Here is a 24,000-nt window from a genome sequence, read left to right on the forward strand (position 1 = left end):
ATTTCCAACTTAAACTGTCGTAAATCTTGAATGCTTTAGAGCACACACTTCAGTTTGATCTCTTTTCAAAGATGACACTTGGCAGATTATTGCTGAAGTGAAAAAAGTTTTAAAAAGTGAACATAAAAAAGTTTTAAAAAAATTATGTTTATTGTTATAAAAAAAGTGCAGAAATACCATTTAATTTTTATATTAAATATATATTTTCAAAAACAGAAAATCAAAATCAAAGCCATAAATCTAAACAAGTTGTTAAAAATTTGAGCCAGATATCTAAAAAAATGAGCTTTCAGAAAGATTTTGTTTGGCTGCAGTACCAAAAGTTTCCACTAGATGAAATTCGTCTCCCATTCATTTCCAATGTGCTCATTTTTGACCATGAGGAGCACAAGTGTGACTATTTTTTACATAACCATTTAACCTGTTCGAATCATGTCCATGTTTTTGTTTTTTCAAATGGCAAGTGCCAAAACATTTACCAAGTTTCATACAATTCCAATGAAGAAAAAAAACCCAAAACAACAACAGCACCAGAGGGTAAAATAGCTCACTTTATGGGCCTGGGCTGAGTGAATACACAAACAAACATGAAAGAACCAAACCAACTGTTTAATAATCTACTTCACCACAAATGAATCTTTCTCAAACTGTGATGGTTTCAAGGGTGTATACCCATCAAACACTGAATGGAAACATCTCGAGTCCTGGCCTCAATGGGCTTCAACCACAGATGGCTTCGTATCATGGAGGCTTAGCATTGTCTCTAAAACCAGCCAGTCTTATCTTTCCTCGCCCTACCAGGTCACCACAGGATTAGCGCTGGTTTTAACACTGGGCAGCTAAAAAAGGCGACAACTGGCCTGAAATCTGCAACTACTCTTCCGTTGGAGCCAAGATGGAGTTTCAAAGCCAATTACACAGTTCTCTAAATCTGACACGGCTTTAGTTTTTATTCATGGAGCTGTTTAATGAAATATATTCTCTAGCGAGGCTTGGTTTAATTAAGGAGACCAGCAGGCTGATGTGAATCTGGTATTATATTTAGCAAGTGTGTGATTGTGCGGTAATTAACAGGGTGGAAAAACTGGGCACTTCCTGCTCCAATTTATGAATAGATTGACTTTGCTTTCTGGAAACGTTCCAGTGGTTTTTAGAGACTCTGAAGACCCTGGACGTCCAGCGAACTTGAGCCATGCGATGCTGGGGAAACTTCCAAACCAGAAGGCTGTTGGAGAGCATAATCCCAAACAACCAAATGACATTTACTGAGTAAATGGGTTGATTACAAGCCAAAGACATGCTTTAGACCACTTTGGCCCTGTTTACATCTGGTATCAAGATGCGTTTTGGTCGATCGGATCGCAAGCAGACGAGGGAGACACATTCCTGTTTACATCTGGTGTTTTATTATATCTCTTTTGTCCACTTTCAACCACCTCTGTCCTGATTTCTTCGAGGATAGGGTCTATGGGTGGGTATGGGCTTTTTCAGATCGTTTAATCTAATGGACAAAATAAGTTCACACAATCTACATATGAACGCATCCAGAGACGACGGCAAAACATCCGGAGAGCATCATCTTTCATTTCTGTTCTGACAGACACAGTTTCACAAAGATAGACTTTGACTATGGCTTAGATATAGTAGATAGTCAGACTTCAGATAGACATCTAAATCAGACCGTTGCACAAAGCACTTAAGACTCTGACTATCTTAAGTAGGACTACACTGCAATGCATTCTGGGTAAAATAAGACACTTTTCAAAACAAACAACATGGCGGATCGAGTAAGCGCATTCAACCGCTCAGTGCAGTTTACCCCAGCGGAAAATACGTGTTTGTTGGAGGAGTATAACAGTTACAAGGACATTTTACTTGGGAAATTTAGCAGAGAATGTAGTAACAAGAGGAAATGTTTGAATTATGAGCCATTTTCCCTTTTCTTTTAGCTGTTTACTGATTGTTACTGCTGGTTGCCAAGGTAACAGAGTCTTAGACCTAAGTTAGCCTGGGGGTAAGGTGTCTAATTTTTTTGGTCTAAATTAAGTCAGTCTTTATTTTTGTGAAACAGTCTAACTTGCATTAGACTAGTCTATGAGCAAATTTTAGACTTGTCTAACACTATAGACCGGTCTAAAATAGCTTTGTGAAACCGGCCCCAGCTGTGAGTGTGTGTTAGAAATCAGGAACGGTGAGAGAACATTGTGCTTGGTACGTTTTTCTTCTTTAAAGTAAACTTGTGTCTTCAGCCGGCAAAGTTTAAATCCCGTCTGGCTAGAGCTCTTCCCATAATGTTTACACATTAGGTCAGTAGGAGGCAAGTAGACGATCTTTTGTGGCTGTTCGAACAAATTCGGCCACATGAGCGTTTACACTATGAAAGCAATCCGGTCGAATGCGTTTTAGTCTACCTCTGGAAGTGGTTGAAAGTGGACAAGCTCAAAACGTTTTGGACCCCTTTTACACCTGTATTTAGCGTCGTCCACTTGTAATCCGATCGACCAAAACGCATCTTAATACCAGGTGCAAACAAGGCCTATGTCCAAAAACACACTACATTTATTCCTTTCAACTCGAAAAGTCTGAATATCCACTGTCCTACTTGTAAAAGTGCAACAGAATGCCACTTGAAGTTGAATGTCCAACTTGAATACTCGTACACTTTCAGAATAAATGCTAGTAGGGCTGTAGTACTCGAGTCCGGACTCGACCGTTTTTGGTCGTGAAAACATTGGTCACCTAATAACTAGCGATGGGCATTTCGGCTCTTTTTCGTGAGCCGGCTCTTTTGACTCACAAACGGCTCTTTAAAAAATAAATGTTTTAACTCACTGAAAGTCCACCGCTAGTGCAACGTGAATATTCACATTTTTAATTGTCCATAACAACCCGAAAACTTGCTTGCTTGCCTTGCACATCTAATTAATGGGCAAAGTTTTACGACTTTTATTCTTACCTTCTTTTTTTTTCTTTTTTTATGTGGATGTTATTGAGCTTGTAGAAGTTTAGCTCTTGCGTTCTCGCTGAATGACATCTGAACAATATTTTTTTCAGGGAAAGCATAAACCAACCATAGGGGTACACTCTGTAATACTGGTCACTTCTTTTCTACACTACTGTACATCCGGAGTGAAGCTATATTGTCATTTAGTTGCTCAAATGCTCAGTACTAGTACCTAGCAGTGGTAATAGTAGTGGGTTGGTGTTTGTATATCAGTTCTAACACTGCTATTATGATGTATCACCATATGTCATCATTCTGTTTTCTTTAGATTAGAAGATTATATGATATCAAGGGGAATGTCTATACTTAAAAATCCTGGGTGTTGTGACACTATTTTTGCTTTTAGATCAACAAATAATAACCCAAAATGATTCTCTTGATAATGTCATGCATAAGACTTTTTTTTTTCTATCCTGGACTCGGTCTTGACTCGGACTTGAACCTTTTTGGACTCGGTCTTGACTTGGACTCGACTAGTCCTGGTCTTGGACTCGACAAAGGTGGTCTTGACTGCAGCCCTAAATGCTAGTATACAATTATCCAAAATTTGCTTGTTAGACAAACACTTTGCTGCCATGCCATTTTATTTGCATTCAAATTAGCTGAAAACTTGATGCTGAATGCCTTTGGTCTTTGAGTGTCAAGTCCAATTTTCTTGACAAGTCCAATTAAGATTTCAGAGCTAAGATTATCAGTAAATAATGACTTAAATTTGTGTCTGATCAAAAATAAAACGAATCAAATGACTTCAAAAGAACAGAATGCACAAGCCATATGGACTACTTTCATTGCGTGTACATTTTTTGTGCTTTTTGGAGCTTGACGGTCAAGCAAAAGATGATCTCCTTTTGTGCTCCACATTAAAAAGAAAGCCATACTTGTGTTGAACAAAAAGAAGGAATTATTAGTTACGTTTTGGGGGGTGGGGGTGGAACTAATGGATTTCCCTCCATCTTTCTATTCTAGTAAACAACTACCAATCATTACACTAGCCCAAAAGTGCAGTCGCATACACACAGTCACCTTATCTCTGTGGTGTATGTCCTTAGAAAGCATCAATGTCTCACTCCACTAGATCACATTAATTATGGTTGACGCAATCTTATTTTTCCTCAGTGGACTCCGGTTTCTGCAAGGCTACTTCTGACCTTGCTTCATCGGTGAATGAAAAATGTGAGTTTGCTGACGGCTAAAGCCAAGCACGTCTATCTCTGAGGAACTTTCCTTGGCCTTTCTACCACAGAGATGCTCTCAAAGTTCGGACACGCGTTAGATAGTACATTAATCATAAAAGCTAATACCTCGTTTATAGAGGCTCTGCGGCAATAAACCCTGTCCGGGATATTCACACTGGGGAGAGAGTTGGATAAACTGGATGAAACTCAAGAAGATAAAACATTTGTGAACCTGGACCACAAAACCAGTCACAAGTCGCACGGGTATATTTGTGGCAATGGCCAACAAAACATTGTATGGGTCAAAATTATTGATTTTTCTTTTATGCCAAGAATCATTAGGATATTAAGTAAAGATCATGTTCCAAGAAGATATTTTGTAAATTTCCTACCGTAAATATATAAAACATTTATTTTTGTGAGTGAATGAAGCACAACCGCGAACATAAATGAACAACTTTAAAGGTGATTTTCTTAATATTTAGATTTTTTTTGCACCCTCAGATTCCAGATGTTCAAATAGTTGTATCTCAGCCAAATATTGTCCTATCCTAACAAACATCAATGGAAATCTTATTTATTCAGCTTTCAGATGATGTATAAATCTCAATTTCAAACAAATGTACCCTTGTGAGTGGTTTTGTGGTCCACATTTGTGCATTAGCTTGAAGAACAAAACAAGAGGAAATATCTCGCTAAAGATGTGAAATGTGCCTCAGACATGTTCTTGACACTGTGGTTTCATATCATAGCATGTACATTGCACACCTGTTTCTGTCTGACTGATTTCAGAAGTCTTAATATAGTGCACATTCATCCGTTCAGACCAAGACGCCGGAATCCTTTGCCATTTGATACGAACACAAATCCGTCACATAGCAGCTATTGTACTAAATATACAGGCAGTTCAGCCAGCGCCAGTCTCAGACTCTGTGAAAGAGCCGAGGAAAACCTGAACACAGGATAAGATGATTCATAAATCCTCAATCCCACCAAATCTTGGCCCAATTTAAAGCGTGAGACACCTGGACTTCAGCAACACACTGAGAATTTTATACGGTTGCCAATTAATTCTTAGCCCTACGTCTTTCAAAAAGCTCCCCGTCCCTTTTCTTTTCTTCTCTTCTCGGATATGAAGTCGAGATAAATGCTGATGTCACCTGACCTGAATGTGTTTCTGGGCTGTGCCAGCTTGCATTGCAGCAGAGCCTGTGGGTGTAGGTGGCATCGAGCATTAGGACTCAGATTTATAGTCGTCAGACTGGCAGCTGCAGGTCTGCGGTTGCTGTTACTGCTAAAGAGAGCTCGAGTGGTGCCATAGTACTGAATGATTACCATATTTGTATACTACGGTATTTAAATTGCTCTCCGTGTGGTATGTGTCCAATTAAAGATGATATATCCATGGTATAAATATGATACTGTTACTACAACTTAAATTAAATGGCAATACTAGGGATGCACTGATATGAACATTTTGGCTGATACCGATATTTCTTTATATTTGAAAGCCGATAACCGATATATTGGCTGATAAATCTAAATCCAAATTTTTATTTAATTTTTGAGAGCCTGATTACAAAAACAAAAGTCTCACCATTAAAATCCATGCCCCAAACACACAATTATAATGTTCTCATTGTAGCCTATATGACAGACTTGCGCTGCACATGATAAAAAATAATCCATTATTTATATCGGCTTTGATATATCGACAAAATTTTCTTATCGGGCCGATAACAATAACATTAAAAATGAACATATCTCGGCCGATATGGTGGCCGATGTATCGTGCATCCTTAGGCAATACTGTACTTTGACTATGACTTCAAATGTTTACTATATGGTACGCCATGGTACTTCAAAGAATACCATGGTATACATTCAAAAGGCATTGTATTACAATAGTAATACAACAAAAATGTGCAATACTTTGACAAATACCATGGTATTTACATGATACGCCAAGGAACTGCAATAAACTCTATGGTAGCATGTCCAAAAATGCCAATGAAATGCATTTACCATGATATTTACATGGTAAATAAGTTGTAAATAAAAGATTATTGGAGTGTTTTACAAGAAAATACTATAGTATTTCACTCTTTCTACTTCAGTTTCACATTTAATTCGATGTGTTACTTGCCATTTCTTTGTAATTGTGAAATTTACCAGCAGTTCCTGAGTTAAAATCGTTTCAAAGTAATCCTATTACAATTACTCCCCTGATTACTTTCATACGATTAAGTCTATGAAAGAATATCATATAAAACTTGTGATTACTCTCTCTACCACATATGTCCATAAAACACAGTGATACCATGGTATTTACATGGTTCTCCAATGCACTTCTCAGAATACCAAGATATTAACTGTGTATGTTTAAAAAAAATACACGGTAATATCACAATAGTTTAGAAAAGGGAGAGCAAAGACTCACAAATGCACATTCAATCAGGATATGAACAAATCCCAGTGTGGAATGTGATGTTGAACATTAATTTGGATTAAGCCTGAGTCCGTGCTGCCCATTAGACTAAACAAACCTGACCTGTCCTTGTTGTGTCTGGTCATCGGTCTGTGTGGACAGCAGCAAAGAGAGGCTTTTGACCAGCACAGTCTGTCAGCCGGGGCCTCATGGGCATGACAAGCCATCACACACACGCGCACACACTCACAACATGCCAAAAACAATCAGTGTCCACAACAGCTGCAAAATGCTCTTTTCTCAGTTACATGATGAATCATGCTGAAAATCCTGACTGGACCTGAATACACCAGCTCGTCTCTGGATAGAGAGGAAAAGGGGCGTGTGCCGTAATCTGCACTACAGATCAATAACTCAAATATCTGAATCATTTGAGTGCCTGGACTTTTCATACAAGATATTAGAGATGATGACAAGCACATAAAAATAAATATAGAAAAATTCACAATTGATCATCTTAGAAAACAACAATGCCCTTTTCTCCACTCATCGTGACAATGAAAAGTCTTAATGATGATGCAAATTGGTCTCAGACACAGCATTATGAATCAAACCTTGTGATTATCACATTATCAGACATTTTAGGTTTTTCAATGATTAAATCATGAAATGATCATCAGTAGGTTGACATTTTTAAAAACACAAACATTCATATATAAAATAGATTAACAGTAATTATTATTATTAAATTAAACTTTTTTAAAATATAAAATATTTTTGTTTTATTTCTACATGCAAACATTGATTCATTCCACACACACGCAAAAAAACATTGAACTTACCAAACATGAGGCACTGAAAAGACACGACTGACATCTCTGCAGCTTTAAATGATCGCAGTGAGGAATGATCGCGGCAGTATTACAGTTCGTTCATATGTGCATCATACGTGACTTACTGACCTCAGCGTGCGCGAGAAGAGACGCACTAACACAAAATACTCATCGCAATTAAAAACAAAAGGTCAGTCGATAGTCTCGCGCTTCATCTGCCTTTCTCTCTGGACAAGCGTGATGCACTGTGCAAAAAATGCGAAGAAAACTAGACGGTAGTTTTGTCTGCTGCTCCTCTGGCTCTTGCAGTCAATGAATTAGCAGGGATATATTGAGGATTTTGGAGGGTTTGATTCCTGCCTGGCGCAGTGACTGCAGGGATGCTGGGTCCTAAACACCGCCGGGCTTATTTATTTTAGCGACAGTACGAACCTAGATTTAAACGGCCAGCGATGGAATCCTGTCGTCGACCAATCAGAACGCTCTTATTATAATCAACGGTAACACTTTACAATAAGGTTCATTAGTTAACATTATGAACTAACAATGAGCAATACATTTGTTTCTGTATTTGTTCATCTTTGTTTACGTTGGTTAATAAAAATACAGCTGTTCGTTGTTAGTTCAAAGTGCATTAATGTTAACAAGATCTTAATAAAGTATTAGTACATGTTGAAATTAACATTAGCAAAGGTTAATAAATGCTGTATGTGCAGTTCATTATTAGTTCATGTTAACTCATAAATCTTATTGTAAAGTGTTATCTTTATTTTTTTCAGAATTGCACGTTTTTAATTACAAGATACATATCAGAATTGCAAGAAATAAAGACATAATTGCAAGGTATAAACGGTTTATATCTCACAATTCTGAGATTTGCATGAGTTGCGAGAAAGAACCTAAAAATTTCAAGAAATCAAGTCAGAATTGTGAGGTATAAACTCACAATTGAGAAAGAAAAAAAAAAGAGTCTGAATTTAGTTTATTTTTAAATTTGATTTTCTCAGAATTGAGATATACACTTGCAATTGTGAGTTTCGAAATTTAGCGCTTTGGGTGTGAGAAAAGCGCATTAAAAATAAAATGCACCATTATTATTAATTATGAGTCAAAGTCTGAAATTGCAAGATTTAAACTCAAATCTGTGAGAAAAGTCAGAAATGTGAGGTCACGATTACCTTTTTTATTCCGTGGCGGAAATAAGCTTCCTTTCAAACAAGACCCATTGTAGTTTAGTAAACTACTAATTTTACATTTCCTGACAGGAAGCAGAGATTTCACTAGCGTAATAATTTAAACAAACGCTCAATTACATACACAACTCTATTTTATTGCTCAATAACAGTACAAAAGTTATTTTTTCCATTTTTACAACATTCAAATAATTTGACAACAGGGAAAAATTCAAGATGTCGCTTGCAGCCAAACAAGACCACATGAGCTGAGCAGAGCACTACAACCGTAATGACTACGGTAACAAGTTCACGAGTGGACCAAAAACAATGTTCAATCCATGTAACGACTGGTCCAATAACCACATGATGGAATTATATACAAGTCCGGATGATTATATGCAACTCCTTGCAAACAAATCCAGGACGACTGCCTAGAACTGCTGAACGATGAGCTTTTTCTTGCTGTCGTGGGAGAATTTGTTCGAGCGGAACAAGTCGCTGTCGTAAAACGCAGACAGGTTGTGGATGTTAATCTGTCGGGCCTGAAGACAAAGAAAGACTGAGTTAAAACTCAAATTCACACGTGTAACATGCCTGTAATTCAGTTCTTACTGGAACTTATTTTATTTAAAGGGATACTCCACTTTTTTCGGAAATATGCTCATTTTACAACTCCCCCAGAGTTAAACAGTTGAGTTTTACCGTTTTAGAATCCATTCAGCCGAACTCCGGGTCTGACGGTACCACTTTTAGCATAGCTTAGCATAGATCATTGATTCAGACGAGTCCAGTAGCATTTCTTTCAAAATGACCAAAGAGTTTCAATATTTTTCCTATTTAAAACTTGACTCTTCTGTAGTTAAACCGTGTACTAAGATCGACGGAAAATGAAAAGTTGCGATTTTCTAGGCTGCATGGCTAGGAACTATACTCTCATTCCGGCGTAATAATCAAGGAACTGTGCGGCCGTACCATGGGTGCAGCAGGCGTAGTGATATGACGCAGCGCCTGAAAATAGGTCTAATAGGTTAGACAAACTTAGTCCCGGTCACGTTGGAAGAAGATACCGAGCTGGGGACTATTTTTAGGCGCTGCGTCATATCACTACGCCTGCTGCACCCATGGTACGGCCACACAGTTCCTTGATTATTACGCCGGAATGAGAGTAGTTCCTAGCCATATAGGCTTAGAAAATCGCAACTTTTCATTTTCCGTCGATCTTAGTACACGGTTTAACTACAGAAGAGTCAAGTTTTAAATAGGAAAAATATTGAAACTCTTTGGTCATTTTGAAAGAAATGCTACTGGACTCGTCTGAATCAATGATCTGTGCTAAGCTATGCTAAAAGTGGTACCGTCAGACCCGGAGTTCGGCTGAATGGATTCTAAAACGGTAAAACTCAACTGTTTAACTCTGGGGGAGTTGTAAAATGAGCATATTTCCGAAAAAAGTGGAGTATCCCTTTAAACGCATCTATTAGTTACCTTGTCCACCAGATCCTTCTCTGCAATCTCGATGTTGTCCTGCTGGGCTCCGTAACGGTTGCGCTGATACGAGACCTGTTCAGAAACCAGCTGCTTCAAGATGAAGAGCAACAGCTCGTTGTTGTCTCGCCTGAAGGCCAGATACCGTGCGAACGTCTGTGGAAATGCGAAAATGCGACTTCGGTTACCAACTTAACCAGGCAGAATCACAAGACTTCTGAAGAGAACTGATCCCGGATCAGTACAATCAGCTCACCTTCCGCATGCTCCTCATCACGCTGAACTTCTGTGTGTCGATGAAGCTCTCCAGCATGACTCTGATGGCCATGTTCACGTCGTCCTCCTGCACGTAGTCCCGCAGGTGCATGCGAGCGTGAGCCTCCGCCATGCGGATCATGGACTCGATGTGACGCACGGTGATGGGGATACTTCCTGTGGCCTGCCAAACAACATGCGTTATTACACTGAGAACAACAAACATTTCAGTGGTAACAAGCCCAGACGGACGCAATTTCTGTGCAGATTTTGGGAAACATTTTAAGAGTTTTAGGTTTAAGTTTAGGTTTTTTGTTTTGTTTTGTTTTGTTTTTTAACTTAAAATGTAAGTTTTTTTTTTTTTCCAAAAAATATTGCGATTTAAAAAAAAGATATATTCCAGGTTTTGCCCTTTCCATCCAAAAAAAGCTTTTTGGAGACACAAAGTAGATAAATTAGAAAATGCCGTTTTCGCTGTGAAGTGTGGACTGAGACAACGGAGGCATTTCAAAATGATGCAATTTTTTTTAACAATTTAAGTAAAATAATTCACATTTGCTGTGGTTTTGCTTTACAGGCGGCACAATTTAGCCAACATTTCGTGATTATATATTAAAGGTATAGTGGAGGATCTTTACGAATTTTAGATAAGATCCGCCCTCTCCACTTTTTGAATAAGTTTGATTGATTCACCAGAATGATTGACAATTAGGAGGACCAATAGTATAGGTGATCCACCCGGAAGTAAAAAATCCTCCATTATACCGTTAATATGGCTATAAAATGATAAACTACAGACAAATATAAAAATGACTCAAAAAAAAAAAGTCACTATTGTAATATTTCACTAAAAACTAAAAATAATGCGCAAGCTGTTTGCATTTAAGAACACCGTACTGCGAATCACTCTGAAACATGCAGCGCATATATTTATGTAATTAATTCGCATCCTTTGCGATTTGACAGTCGCACTAAGCTATATAACAATTTCGGTTTTATTTTGATTAATCGAGGAACCCTAGTAAAACATCTTAAAATAGTCTTCAACCTCAAAAGCGACTCACCATAGACTCTCTTCGAAGGTCACTGTAGATTCGGGCCACCTTGTCCTGGTCCATCTGATTGAGTTTGGGTCGCACGCGCTCTTTGGCGTACAAGATGTACTTCCTGAGCAGATCCTGCGGGATGGGGGGGGCATCAGAGGTGTTCGGGAGCAGCACTTCCTCTAAACTGGCCACGCCCCCTTCTTTGTTGCTTGGGTGATGTTTGATGTGGCTGCCCACCACAAAGCGAGCCAGCATCTCATCCTAAACACAGAGAATTGCATTATGGGTAAAGTTTATTAATAGACAACATCTAAATTTGGATCAGGTGAAATAACAAATATGGATGAACCTCATGAAAACAGTCAAGAACATGTTATGTCACCAAACTAAAGACAAATGCTATATGCACTTTTCTTATGTGTATATATATATATAGATAGATAGATAGATAGTGATAATATATAATTTACATCTAATTAGTATTAGTAATATACACATATATAAATATTTTTACATTTAAAATATAATTTATATACAGGTATATATCATTTTTGATAAGACTTTAGTTTAGGGTCCAATTCTTTACTATTAACTAGTTGCTTATTAGCATGCGTATTAACAGGACATTGACTCACCTGCACTGGGTCGACGGTGTCTCTTACGACGCACAGAACGTCAAATCGAGAGATGATGGGCTCCGTCAGGTCCACGTTATCAGAGAACGTGAGAGACGGGTCGTAGCGCCCACCTTTAAAAAGAAAAAAAACTTTCATAAGAAAAATGAATGCTGTCAGAAACGCAGCTGCTACGTTTATGCCCAGCAGGAAGTAATTTAAAACCTGACTGCGCTATAGATTAACATGCATCTCAAAGTGCCGATGGCAAAATTGAAGTTATGACCCTCATTTAGACTTTCATTAAACAGTTCCGTCACCAGTCCCAGAACGCACCGATAGGATTGGAGGCTGCGATGATGGTGCAGCGAGCCTGTAGCGATGTGACGATCCCAGCTTTAGAAATAGAGATGCTCTGCTGCTCCATGGCCTCATGGATGCTGGTCCTGTCCTGATCGTTCATCTGAAGAACACACTCACACGTTCACTGGGGTATTCACCAAAAAACATTTAATATTGACTCAAAAATTGGTGGAAAAGTGCATCAAAAACCTCTGGTGCTCTTCGCGTGTCGGAGTCAAGTGACTGAATTGTTATTTTTATTTAAATGAAAATAATGTACCGTTTTAGTTTGATAATGTTTTTTATTTAATATTTTGTATTTGTAGTGGATTTTATTGTACTAAATAATATTTACACTGTATTTATAATCCATTTATTCACTTTTTGAGCATAGAGCTGATCATTTAATTTCCAACTTGCAACTCGTAAATCTTGAATGCTTTAGAGCACACACTTCAGTTTGATCTCTTTTCAAAGACACTTGGCAGATTATTGCTGAAGTGAAAAAAAGTTTTAAAAAGTGAACTTAAGTTACAGAATTTTACGTTTATTGTCAAGAAAAATGTGGGAAAATACCATTTTAAATTTTTATAAAAAATTTAATATTAAATTAAATATTGATATTAAATATTTTCAAAAACATGTTTTACTCTAATATTGTTAAGAAAAATGTGGGAAAATACTATTTTTAATTTTTTATAAAAAATTAAATATTAAATTAAATATTAATATTAAATATTTTCAAAAACATGTTTTACTCTAAAACTGTGAGAAAATCCAAGCCATAAATCTAAAGTTGTGTTCAAAATTTGAGCTTGATATCAAAAAAAAAAAAAATTTGTTTGGCTGCAGTACCAAAAGTTCCCACTAGATGAAATTGGTTTCCCATTCATTTCCAATGCGCTCATTTTTGACCACGAACAATGCGTGACTATTTTTTACAGGCCCATTTAACCTGTTCAAATCATGTCCATTATTTTTTGTGTGTTCACATAGCAAGTGCCAAAACCTTTACCAAGTTTCATACCATTTTGATGAAGAAAATAAAAATAAATAAATAAATAAAAAATTTCGGTCAAAATGACGAAGAGCACCAGAGTGTTAAAACTACAAACTGCTAACTCAAACGTTATTGCACCTTATCAAACTCGTCGATGAGACAGACTCCTCGGTCCGCCAACACCAGAGCTCCCGCCTCCAGCGTCCACTCTCGAGTCACGGGATGGCGCTGAACGTAAGCCGTCAGACCCACGGCGGAGGCGCCCTGTCCTGTCGTGAACACCGCTCGGCTTGCGATCTTCTCTACGTACTTCAGGAACTGGGACTTGGCTGTCCCTGGATCGCCACACAGGAGGACGTTGATATCGCCACGCACCTTGTGCTTCCCGCCTGTTGAGACACAAATTACGTACTTGTACCAAGCCAGTTTTCATCTGCTAGAAAATATGAGATGTATATGTGTGTACTGTGTATAATCATTTTGTATATATAAAATTACCACACATGCATGTATATATTTAAGAAAAATTAGTTATTTATTCATAAAATATTTATATATTTATATGAAAGAAGAAGATACCTGGATTTTTGGCTTCGCCGCCGAACAGAGCGAGCGCCAGGCCGCGTTTAATGTCCTCGTGCCCATAGATGGAAGGACCAATACTTGCGAAAATCTGTACGAGGAAAATTAAACTTAATCTGGAGAAACTTTCAGATGCGTATTAAAATGTCTGGAAATGTGTGAGCATCACGCACCCGTTCTCCGATGCGCTCGTCTTTGGACAGAGCCATGATGGCTTTGATGTCTTCATCGGTGAGCTCCGCCACGGCCACGCCCTCATCCTTACGAGCAATGTGATTGGCCAGGATTACGGTGGCGAAGACGGGGAAGCCGTTAGCCATGTTGAGGGAGCCGTCGTAGTTGTTGTGGTAGATTCCTGTGAGCTCCTGCCAAAGTAGATGATTGGAGGGTATATTTTATTTAAATCTATACTCAAATATTTGTTATATTGGGATATTTTGCTTTACATATTATTTGATAGTTATAGTGATATAAAAAATACAAAAAGCAGATTTCAAAAACTTAGTTTTAAATATTTACAGGTTGAAATTGAAATATTATGCAACGATTAATCGCATCCAAAATAAGTTTGTGTTTACATAAAATGTGTGTGTATAATTATTTTGTATGTATGAATACACAAATACATGTTTTTAAGAAAAATGTGTTACTTAAATATAAAATATGTATATATAATATAATTATATATATATATATATATGCAAATATTTCTTAAATATACATGCATGTGTGTATTCATATATACAAAATAATTACACACATATCTTATGTATACACAAACTTATTTTGGATGTGATTAATCGTTGCCCAGCAATATTAAATATATATTCAAATATAATTTACTATGTTGTGAAAAATATATAGATTTAGAGGGGCATATTTTACTTTAATGTTATTTGATACAGTTATAGTGATATAAATAAAAAGCAAATTTCAAAAAATTTGTTTTAAATATTTACAGGTCGAAATTTTAATATTTGTGTACACATTTTATTACATAGTTATGTCAATATAGTTCAATATTGTGATTTTATGCAATTTATATGAAGTTGTTTAATGATCATAAAGGTTTTAAAGTCCAAACTTAATTCTGAACTTCACCCAAAGCTTCATCTTATGCCACTAATCTGTCATCTCCTGTGGCGGTGAGGGATTGTTGGAGTTCGGCTGGTTTATTAAAGATGATTTGAGAACTATCGCAGTAATTATGATCTGTCGACTCACGATCTCGTCTCCAGGTTTGCAGTGGTCCACCAGGTCGGCCAGCAGGATGGCGTCTTTGGAGCGAGGCAGGCGACCCGCCGCCACTTTCCCAGGACTCTCCTGAATGGTGATTCGCTGGTAGTTCTGATACACGGTCTGATAAAGGCAAGAACGCTAGTTAACATCAGAAGAAAAGAGAAACAGCTGCATCCTGCTGCCATGGCAACAACTGGCAAAACTGAGATTAGGGTTGGTCTCTTATCAACACATTTACATAAAGACAGAAGCAAGGATCTTAGGCAAAGATAACTTAATTTCTAATATATATTAGCATGTTATTTAATAATTTAGAACACAAAAATGATACATAAAATATTGTTGATTAATAACCAACCTCTAAATTTAGATCGGGTGAAATATGGATGAACCTCAAATAACTAAAGACACAAATGCTATATGTACTATTTTCTTTAAGTGTTCTTTATATAAAAAGCGATAGATACATAGATAGTAATAACATATCATTTACATCTAATTTGTATTGGTAATATACACGTATATATAAAAATGTGTCCATTTAAAATATAATTGATATACAGGTTTATATATAATGTTTGATAAGACTTTAGTTTAGGATCTAATTCTCACTATTAACTAGTAGCTTATTAGCATGCATATTATTAGGATATTGGCTGTTTATTAGTACTTCTAAAGCACATATTAATGCCTTTTTCTGCACGACCATATTCTACATTAGGCTTGTTCCGATAGTCGGTGTTACCGGTGATACACGGTGTTTAACCCACCTACCGGTCATAGCACTTGACCACCGGCACCGTCCCCATCGTGTTGAAGTTTTAGCCTATAGTAATAAAGCACTTAATTCAGTTAGTGACTACGTGCCTTCGTAATTTAGCGTAAGCGGAACGAGCGCCGATTTCATTTATCATTTGAGGAGAGTGAGGCGAGCTAACTGGCAAAGGATAGCGGAAGATCTGGTTTCAAAGAGAAATGCAAACGTGAGTTTAATTTTTATATTAGGTTTTTTTTTTTGCACTTAAGTGTCCAGTGATTATTCGGGTAGGCTACCTTATTTAACGAAGTTTATGATGTTCGTACGTTTCATATTCGATGGTTGTGCGGTGTTTTTTTTGCTGAAAAAGGCAGGTACTTTATTTAACGAATAGTGATTTTTTTAAATTTAATTTCTTGTTTGATACTTGCACGATGTGTGCAGTGGTTCGTTTTGTTAATAAATGCACTTTAAAGGTGTTTCATAAGTGCTTTTGTTTAGTTTTTACATGGTGTGTTAAGTTATTATTCATTTTGCAATAAAGATGTGTGTAATACAAGCGAGTGTCTTATTGTTTTGTGTATTTTTATTAAGAATAAAATAAATTAACCCATGATTAATTCAAACAAATGCTACTGAATTGCCGCTAATTAAAGTGAAAGTAAATTGAGACGTGTGCACGTCCGCATTTTCGGCCACCCGAAATCCCCGACACGCAACCCCCGGTGACACCGGGATTACCGGTTTTTTTACACGTCGATTAACCGGTGGAAAAAATCCATCACCGCAACATCCCTATTCTACATCCCTTAATCCTACTCAATATCTGAATTTAACAACTACCATACTAATTATTAGTAAGCAGAAATTATGAGTTTGAGGCAAAAGTCGCAGGTAAAAGTGAGAATTGGATCCTAAACTAAAGTGTTGCCACATTACGGTGGTAATTGTACTGAATTTTTACTGATCTTTTAGTATATTGTGGCATGAATTTTAATTTATAAGGCAGACATAACTGTAATCATATTTTAATTGTGAAAATGTGCTTAAGTGCCATAAAAATAAAGCAAAAAAACAAAACCAAAACATATTAATGCTCTTTAAAAAAAGACTTAATTTTCCTTCTGCATGAACAGTTTCTCTTTTGATTTGGAGGTGAAAATGACCTAGATAATTTTGTTTCATAACATCAAATCTCTTCATCTCTACGGGAAACTTGGCACAGCATGATCGTCCTCACACACCTGCTCCATGTTGATGTCGAACGGCCCGAGCGACTGACACTCGGGACAGGAGCCCGGCTTCACCTCCTGGTTCTGGGACTGGAAGAACGGACCCAAGATGAAGTTACACTTGTTACAGTTGTACTTCACCATCCCGAGCTGCGGCAGGACTCCAGTGCAGCAGGTCACGACCCCACTGGTGCGGATCAACTGGTTCAGATGAAGCTGCCTGGGAACAAAAATATAGAAATTATTAGGGGTGTAACAATATGTTGCGTCACAATACAAAAATGCAACTATCTATCATGGATTCTGACATGTATTGTGGATAGTTCACCCAAAATGAACATTTCTGTGAGAAAAAAATTCAAGTTTTCAGAGTTTTAGTGTCAGTACTACAATAAACTACTGTATACAATGTTGAATATAATGTATAATAATGCAATGGGGTAATGATAATGCCATATTGTCTGATGTTCCAGTAAAAAGTGCCTACATTATTTTAAACATATCTAGTCAGTGAAAGTGTGCAAGCATATTCGTCCAAAATAAGTATGTATGTATTTTCAGCTTCAGAATCATGAACATTGTTATTCTGGTGTCTCTACGTTCCTGTTCATTGGGTTTCCAGCACCAAATCCAAGCCAATTCATTTACACACACAATGTAATACCAAATTTAGCATTTTAATCAACAGTCCATTTTTTGTTAACCTTTTCTCATATGTCTTGGAGTATCGCAATAATATCGTATCGTGAGTTCGGTATCGTGATATGTATCGAATCGTGACATGAGGGTATCGTTACACCGCTAGTAAATGATATATATAATATTATTTCTTGAAGAACCAAGAGGACTGTGGATTTGCTCGTACCTGAGCGATCGCAGTTCTTCCACCAGCGGCAGGTTGCCAATGCGGACGTGGATTTCGTGCGCGATCCGGTCGTATTTGGGGTACATGGCCAGCACCACCTCTTTCGCGGCTTCGTCGAAGATCTTCAGCATCTCCGCGGGAGCCTCCGGCAGAAAGTACGCCAACACGTGCTCCCGGGACGCCAGCTCTTCATAGTTCACCAGCAAACTCTCCTTATTTTCTGAAGAGATCGCAAAATGTCATGTCAAACATCTGGATTACAGAATAGGGTTTTCCCCAAGCGGCAACACAGAAGTGACTTAAACTGCAATTCATCGACTGGCCTCTAGAGACAGGCTGCAAAAGAGAGTCAATCCCATAACCCCCCCCATGTTAAAATGCCCAACTTTACAGCAGAAAAAAATATGTTTACAGCCTGGTACAAAAAGTGGTTTTGGTCTATATTTGCCCTTCATGAAAATTCTGAGGGGAATAACTCATCCGTTTAAATTATAATAAGCCTTAAAGTTATGCATAATTAAGGGCGTGGCCACTTGAGTGACAGGTGGATTGCCGCTGATGTCACTACTAGCCGTTTGTCTGCTGTCTGTTAGCGTCACGTCACCTCAGCTAATCCTCTTTGCCCATTTTCATTTATCAAGGAGTGACGCGATACAAAGATGCTGACAGCTGGCTCCGCCCACTTTGGGCTTCAAAAATGCTCTTCAGAAACTTTTTTTTTCATCTATGGTTTTCCCAGATGACCGTCCACCGCCCACCTTTGCACATGTCGCTGATGCGCTCTTTGAAGACGTTGTGTCCGTGCTCGTCCACATGCGTGCGCAGGAAGTTCTTGAAGCGGTGGTAGATCTCCAGTCGCGGGGCGGCCATCGAGACCCACTCCCGGACCGTGTGGCCCTTCATGTCCTCCAGGTTCTCAATGCTCTCGATCATCTCTTCATCCTCGCCGTCCAGCGCGACGCCATCGGCTGCCCTCTCCGCAAGAACACGCTGCCTCTTCGTGGGCCGTTTGTCGTCCTCGTCTTCACTGTCTGTACATCACAGAGACATCAACTACAGTTAGACTTTTGTTTAATGACAATTTGCAGACTGATATACTGATATTAATTTATGTCGAATGGCGATTTTTCAGATTAAAAATGATCAGATTGGCTGTACTTGTTGGTAGGGCTGAACAATTCGGCAAAAATTTTGTAATTGTGATAGATAGATATATACACATACAAAAAAAAGTTACTGTAATTTCACAAAAAAAAAAAAAAAGGGTAATAAACATAATATAACTGTTTTAATTTTACATTACAACTTCCAATACTAATTTATAACTGTCTTCATTTTCAAACATTAAACTATTATTTTGACTTAAAACCACAGGAAGCCCTTATCAAAAGATTGAGAAGATGGTTTGTGCATGTGTTTTCAAACGCACAAGAAAGAGACTTAAACAGAGATGGAGTTCATGTTGCGCAGCGTTAACTGTGAATCGAGCCGCTCTGAGAAACACCTGCGGATCATGAGCCGCTCACGTGTAAATGAACACATCGCCGCGCTTCACTCATGATTTGATAAATCGCACTAAGCCATATGCCAATTTTGGATTTATTTCAATTACATGTGCAGCCCTACATTAACTAATTTTCAGTGGTTTGCAGTAAAGTTACGTTTTTTTGTTTTGTTTTTTTTTTACAGTAAAGTTAAGTGTTATTTAGCAATGACTAAACCGCCCACCGTAGAGGAGTCCGCGTCCGATGCGGCCCATGCCAAGGCCCTGTTCTCTGTCCCGCCGCCTCATGGCCGCTTCTGCTTCCGCCCGAGCTCCGGGTGAGAGTTCACTGAGATCTTCATCCTCATCCAGACCTTCCACTTCATAACGGTCCAGTTCTGGGATGGCGCGGTAGTCTCTGTGAAAAATACCCTCGTTAAGCTACATTTACATTCATTTAGCAGATGCTTTCATTCAAAGTGAACTTGTTTTCATGCAAAGTTGCGAATTTAACACACAAAAAAAAGGAGTATCACATTAAATATTCGTGCCAATTCCAATATTCGTGTTTGTTCAAGAGAACAAAATCGTCATTTCCTAGTAAACTATGAAACTAAAGTATCAATAATAAAAATGGTTTGCTGAAACCAGTGACGCCACTATGGCTCTTTTTTTGTTGTTGTTCCTGTATAATAAATGACTTGCAGCTCAGAGCTTGCAGGCAAAACGCAATAACAAATGCTGTTGTGCTTGTGTTCTGACGAATGTTTGAGAATGGAATTGCGTGAGACGGTTCTGGGAGATAATTATACCAATTAATTTCAATGACAGACACTGGCTCAGGCATTTCAGAATTACTAAAACTGTGTGCAATGAGATTTACTTTATTGTAGGTTATGCGCAAGTCTTCTTTTTTGATGTTCTTTTCATGTTTTTTTTTTATGCAATAGCCCCACATTTGCATAAAAATATTTACTATTTTTTAATGCCGTGTAAGCAGCAAGGCTATCCACATGGCGATCAACTAAACAGAAAACATACAAATATGTTAATAGAAACATAACTATTGATAAAATTGTAATTTAACTGTTTAGAGACTTTCATATCGGCGTATAAAATTCTTTTAAGCACAATATTTATTATTATTTTGAGGTGAAACATGACCTGGACATGTTTTTGAAAGGTTTCACGAGGTTCCTCCCTAACAATCCCTCTGTTAATCTGCAAACCATCACGATCATCTCTCACCTCTCCATCCCATCTCCGATCAGCTCCTCTCCATCTCCGTCGTCCTCATTGGGAATGTTTTCTCCCAGAATCCCCTCGGACTCGTCCTCAAACGGAGGCAGGTCTCTGCCGGGGCTGGAGGTCAGGTCACCCCGCCGGGAGCCACGAGTGGGGCTGGTGGCCATCTGAAACGACTCTGAGGAATCCTGTTTTGAAGCAAAAAAAAAAAAAAAATGTCACTGTTATAGAAAACAAAAATCTTTCCACTAGAATTGGATGTCAAAAGGACCGACTGACTTAAAGTGACTGAAAATGCACACATGTGCAAGTAGATCAGGCTGAGGTATTAATACTGAAACTAACTCAATATCTTTACTGCGGAAAAACAGACCTGTCAATCGGACTACACCATACTACACAAGAACAGTCACTCACTTGAAACCACAACTGTTACACATAGAAACTAGTATAACCCACGTGGGACCTTTTTTAGACTGGCTTAACCCTTTACAACACAATAGCTTAATATATTCAACTAAATATTTGACGTGTCAGTTCAGGAACTTTACAGTTAAAAACAAGAAATGTTTTTTGTATTTATATAATTTTAGCTTTTTTAGGCCCAAGTTAAATTATTTGACATTTACAAATTTAACAACAAAAATGCACAAAACTCGAATTAAAATGACTTTTGTGCAAATGTAAACGCACATTTGTCGGAGTTTGTACAGTATATTTAGTTTATTGTAAAATCTAGATCATTACATTGCATTGCATTGTCGACCGACTAAACACTTTTATCATGTGCCATGTACATTTCACACATAATCGCGTACACATACAAACGTCAAATACTTTAAAACACATTTGAACAATTGCTTAAATGATTTGTTGATATATACATAGATGATATTCAAAACACACTCACCGCCATGTTCTCACGTCCGTCTTAAACAGCAGCTCGACTGAAGACTAGTTTTTCCCGGGAAGACTAACTTTTCGCGCGAAATTATCCACGTGACCACTAAGCGCGCGAGAAACGGCATGAATATGAATTGAGGAAGAGAGTCAGAGCACTGTGATTGGTCCGTTGGCAACTGCGTCACTCTGATCTGAACGCTCATTGGTTGGACGCGTGAAAAGGGACGGACATGTTAGGAGTCTTAGAAAAATAAAACTAGACAAAGCACATTGTGACAGTGAACGATCACATTTCGCTTCAAAATAAGCAATTGGATCAACAGTGGCACACTCTGTGACTCCTAATATGGTTTTTAAGTCCACAGTTTAAACATTTTAGTCCATATTTTACAAGTTTCTAATAAAATTATTATAGAGTAAAATGACCTAGATTTTTACAGTTTAAAAAAGAAAATGTGACTGGTGTTTCTTTACGGATAGGACTTGTGATAATATTTCCCACAAAATTAACCACATTTTTAAGGACAGTTTTCTAGCATGAAGAAAGTATAACAAAGAATGAACATAAAACATTGATTCTTAGAATGACAATATTTAATCTTTCACAACCATGAGCAATAATTGCACTCTTTAATTACATTATCCTCAAGTGTATTATCATAGTGTATTGGCCCCTAAAGTGCCTGCACATCGCCTGCACACATTTCAAGTACCTCTCAACATAATGTACAGAACTGGCACAGTCACAGCAAACGCCGCACAGGTCAGGACTGTATTATATAGACTCGTTTTGTTGATGTGCGCCTCTAGTCTTTTCTCAGTTTGACCGAGGCCTTGAACGACCATCTCTGTGTCACAAACAAGAAGTGGAGAGTCTCGTGTTTGAATGACCGGCCTCTCCAGGGGCCGAGACTGCAGGGTCGTCTTCACCGCTTGCATCTCCGTCCCGACCTTCCCGACGCCCTCCTCCAGCTGCTCCAGCTGTGGTTTCAGGCTCTCCATGAGCCCTTGGGCTCTTTTGCTGTGTTGGAGAATCTCTTGAATCGCTTCCTCTGAGGCACTAGATGTGGAGGTTGGGACGATGGCAGTCGCTGGCGGGACGAATGTTGGCTTGACTGTTTTCGTACCTTCTACGCCTCCTTTCACACTCACCCTGAGGGAGTCGATGAGGTTGCTGAGTTCGTCTTGTTGCATTTTATGCATGCTGGCTTGGACCTTAATCGCTTCCTGAAGACTCACCGGTCCTTTCTGGGCCTCCAGCAACAAGCTCTTGAGTTCCTGCAAACGTACCCGGTTTATGTAAGTGGAGCCCATCACCCCAATGACGGCGCCCAACACTGAACCAATCACGGACCAGTTTTTGGTGCGTTCGGCCCTGGTCCTTTCTTTCTCGTGGCTTGCTCGCACCGCAGCCGAGAAGAGCGCAAACTTCTCTCGCTCGCCGCCTTCTGCGTTCTCATACGCCGTTCTGAAGCGCCGTTCTTCCTGTAAACGATGAAAATGTTAAAGGGAAGGTGCAATCTATCTACGTACAGTACCGGTCAAAAGTTTGAAAAAATTACTATTTTTTATGTTTTTGAAATAAATCTTTTCTGCTAATCAAGCCTGAATTTATTTGATTAAAAATACAGAAAAAACAGTAATATTGTGAAATATTATTCCAGTTTAATAATGGTTTTCTATTTTAATCAACTTTAAAATTTAATGTTTTTTTCTTTGATGGAAAGCTGAATTTTCAGCATCATTACTCCAGTCTTCAGTGTCACATGATCCTTCAGGAATCATTCTAATATGAGGATTTGATGCTATTTTTTTGGAACCTGTGATACTTTTTTTAAGGATTTTTTGATGAATAAAAAGCTAAAAAGAACAGCATTTATTCAAAATAGAAATCTTTTCAAACAATGTAAATCTTTAATATCACTTTTCTTTCAATTTAACACATCCTCGCTGAATAAAAAAAGTATTAATTACTGACCGCAAACTTTTGAATAGTACTGTAGGCTATATTGTTACAAAATCATTCAGTTTAAAATAAATGCTGTTCTTTTTTTTGTCTTTTTCTTCATCAAAGAATCCTGAAAAAAGTATCAGAGGTTATAAAACATATTAAGCAGCACAACTGTCAAACATTGATAATAAATCAGCATATTATAATGATTTCTGAAGGATCATGTGACACTGAAGACTGGAGTAATGATGCTTTTCACAAAAATAAACTCTATTTTAAAGTATATTAAAATAGAAAACCATTATTTTAAATTGGAATAATATTTCACAACATTACAGTTTTTTCCGTATTTTTGATCAAATAAATGCAGCCCTGGTGAGCAGAAG

The 24,000-nt window shown here is 38.0% G+C and overlaps 3 protein-coding genes across 7 annotated transcripts in view; all 3 read right to left on the bottom strand.

Moving 5' to 3' along the window:
- podxl2 (podocalyxin-like 2) overlaps nt 1-7,852 on the bottom strand; it is a 29,262-nt gene extending 21,410 nt beyond the window's left edge. Inside the window, exon 1 of the mRNA XM_084416177.1 lies at nt 7,450-7,852. Coding sequence (XP_084272303.1) covers nt 7,450-7,483 — 34 coding nt within the window. The 5' untranslated portion in view covers nt 7,484-7,852. The remainder of the gene's footprint in view (nt 1-7,449) is intronic.
- Nucleotides 7,853-8,749: 897 nt separating this feature from the next.
- Nucleotides 8,750-21,746, bottom strand: mcm2 (minichromosome maintenance complex component 2). The gene is made up of 16 exons (XM_084416171.1): nt 21,671-21,746; nt 20,764-20,948; nt 19,761-19,933; nt 18,791-19,063; nt 18,033-18,252; nt 17,180-17,387; nt 15,164-15,298; nt 14,113-14,304; nt 13,937-14,030; nt 13,496-13,746; nt 12,352-12,478; nt 12,037-12,149; nt 11,420-11,662; nt 10,357-10,539; nt 10,101-10,256; nt 8,750-9,157 (listed from the first exon to the last, which is right to left on the bottom strand). Exons 1-16 carry the CDS (start codon nt 21,674-21,676, stop codon nt 9,047-9,049), a joined length of 2,670 nt encoding a protein of 889 aa, XP_084272297.1. The 5' UTR covers nt 21,677-21,746; the 3' UTR covers nt 8,750-9,046.
- A 497-nt stretch (nt 21,747-22,243) lies between these two features.
- The window catches only part of ccdc51 (coiled-coil domain containing 51), a 37,418-nt gene continuing 35,661 nt past the window's right edge, over nt 22,244-24,000 (bottom strand). For all 5 annotated transcript variants that reach the window (XM_084416197.1, XM_084416199.1, XM_084416196.1 and 2 more), the window contains exon 4: nt 22,244-23,148. In XM_084416197.1, the coding sequence (XP_084272323.1) occupies nt 22,369-23,148 (780 nt within the window). In that variant the 3' untranslated portion in view covers nt 22,244-22,368. The remainder of the gene's footprint in view (nt 23,149-24,000) is intronic.

The sequence above is a fragment of the Rutilus rutilus genome (assembly GCF_951802725.1).
Source record: "Rutilus rutilus genome assembly, chromosome: 8".
NCBI lineage: Eukaryota > Metazoa > Chordata > Actinopteri > Cypriniformes > Leuciscidae > Rutilus > Rutilus rutilus.

Coding starts and splice junctions, on each gene's coding strand:
- mcm2 (XM_084416171.1), bottom strand. Junction 11,663..12,036: donor ACACCGTCGACCCAGTGCAG/GTGAGTCAATGT, acceptor CTCTGTGTTTAG/GATGAGATGCTGGCTCGCTT. Junction 9,158..10,100: donor AGAAGGATCTGGTGGACAAG/GTAACTAATAGA, acceptor CTTTGTCTTCAG/GCCCGACAGATTAACATCCA.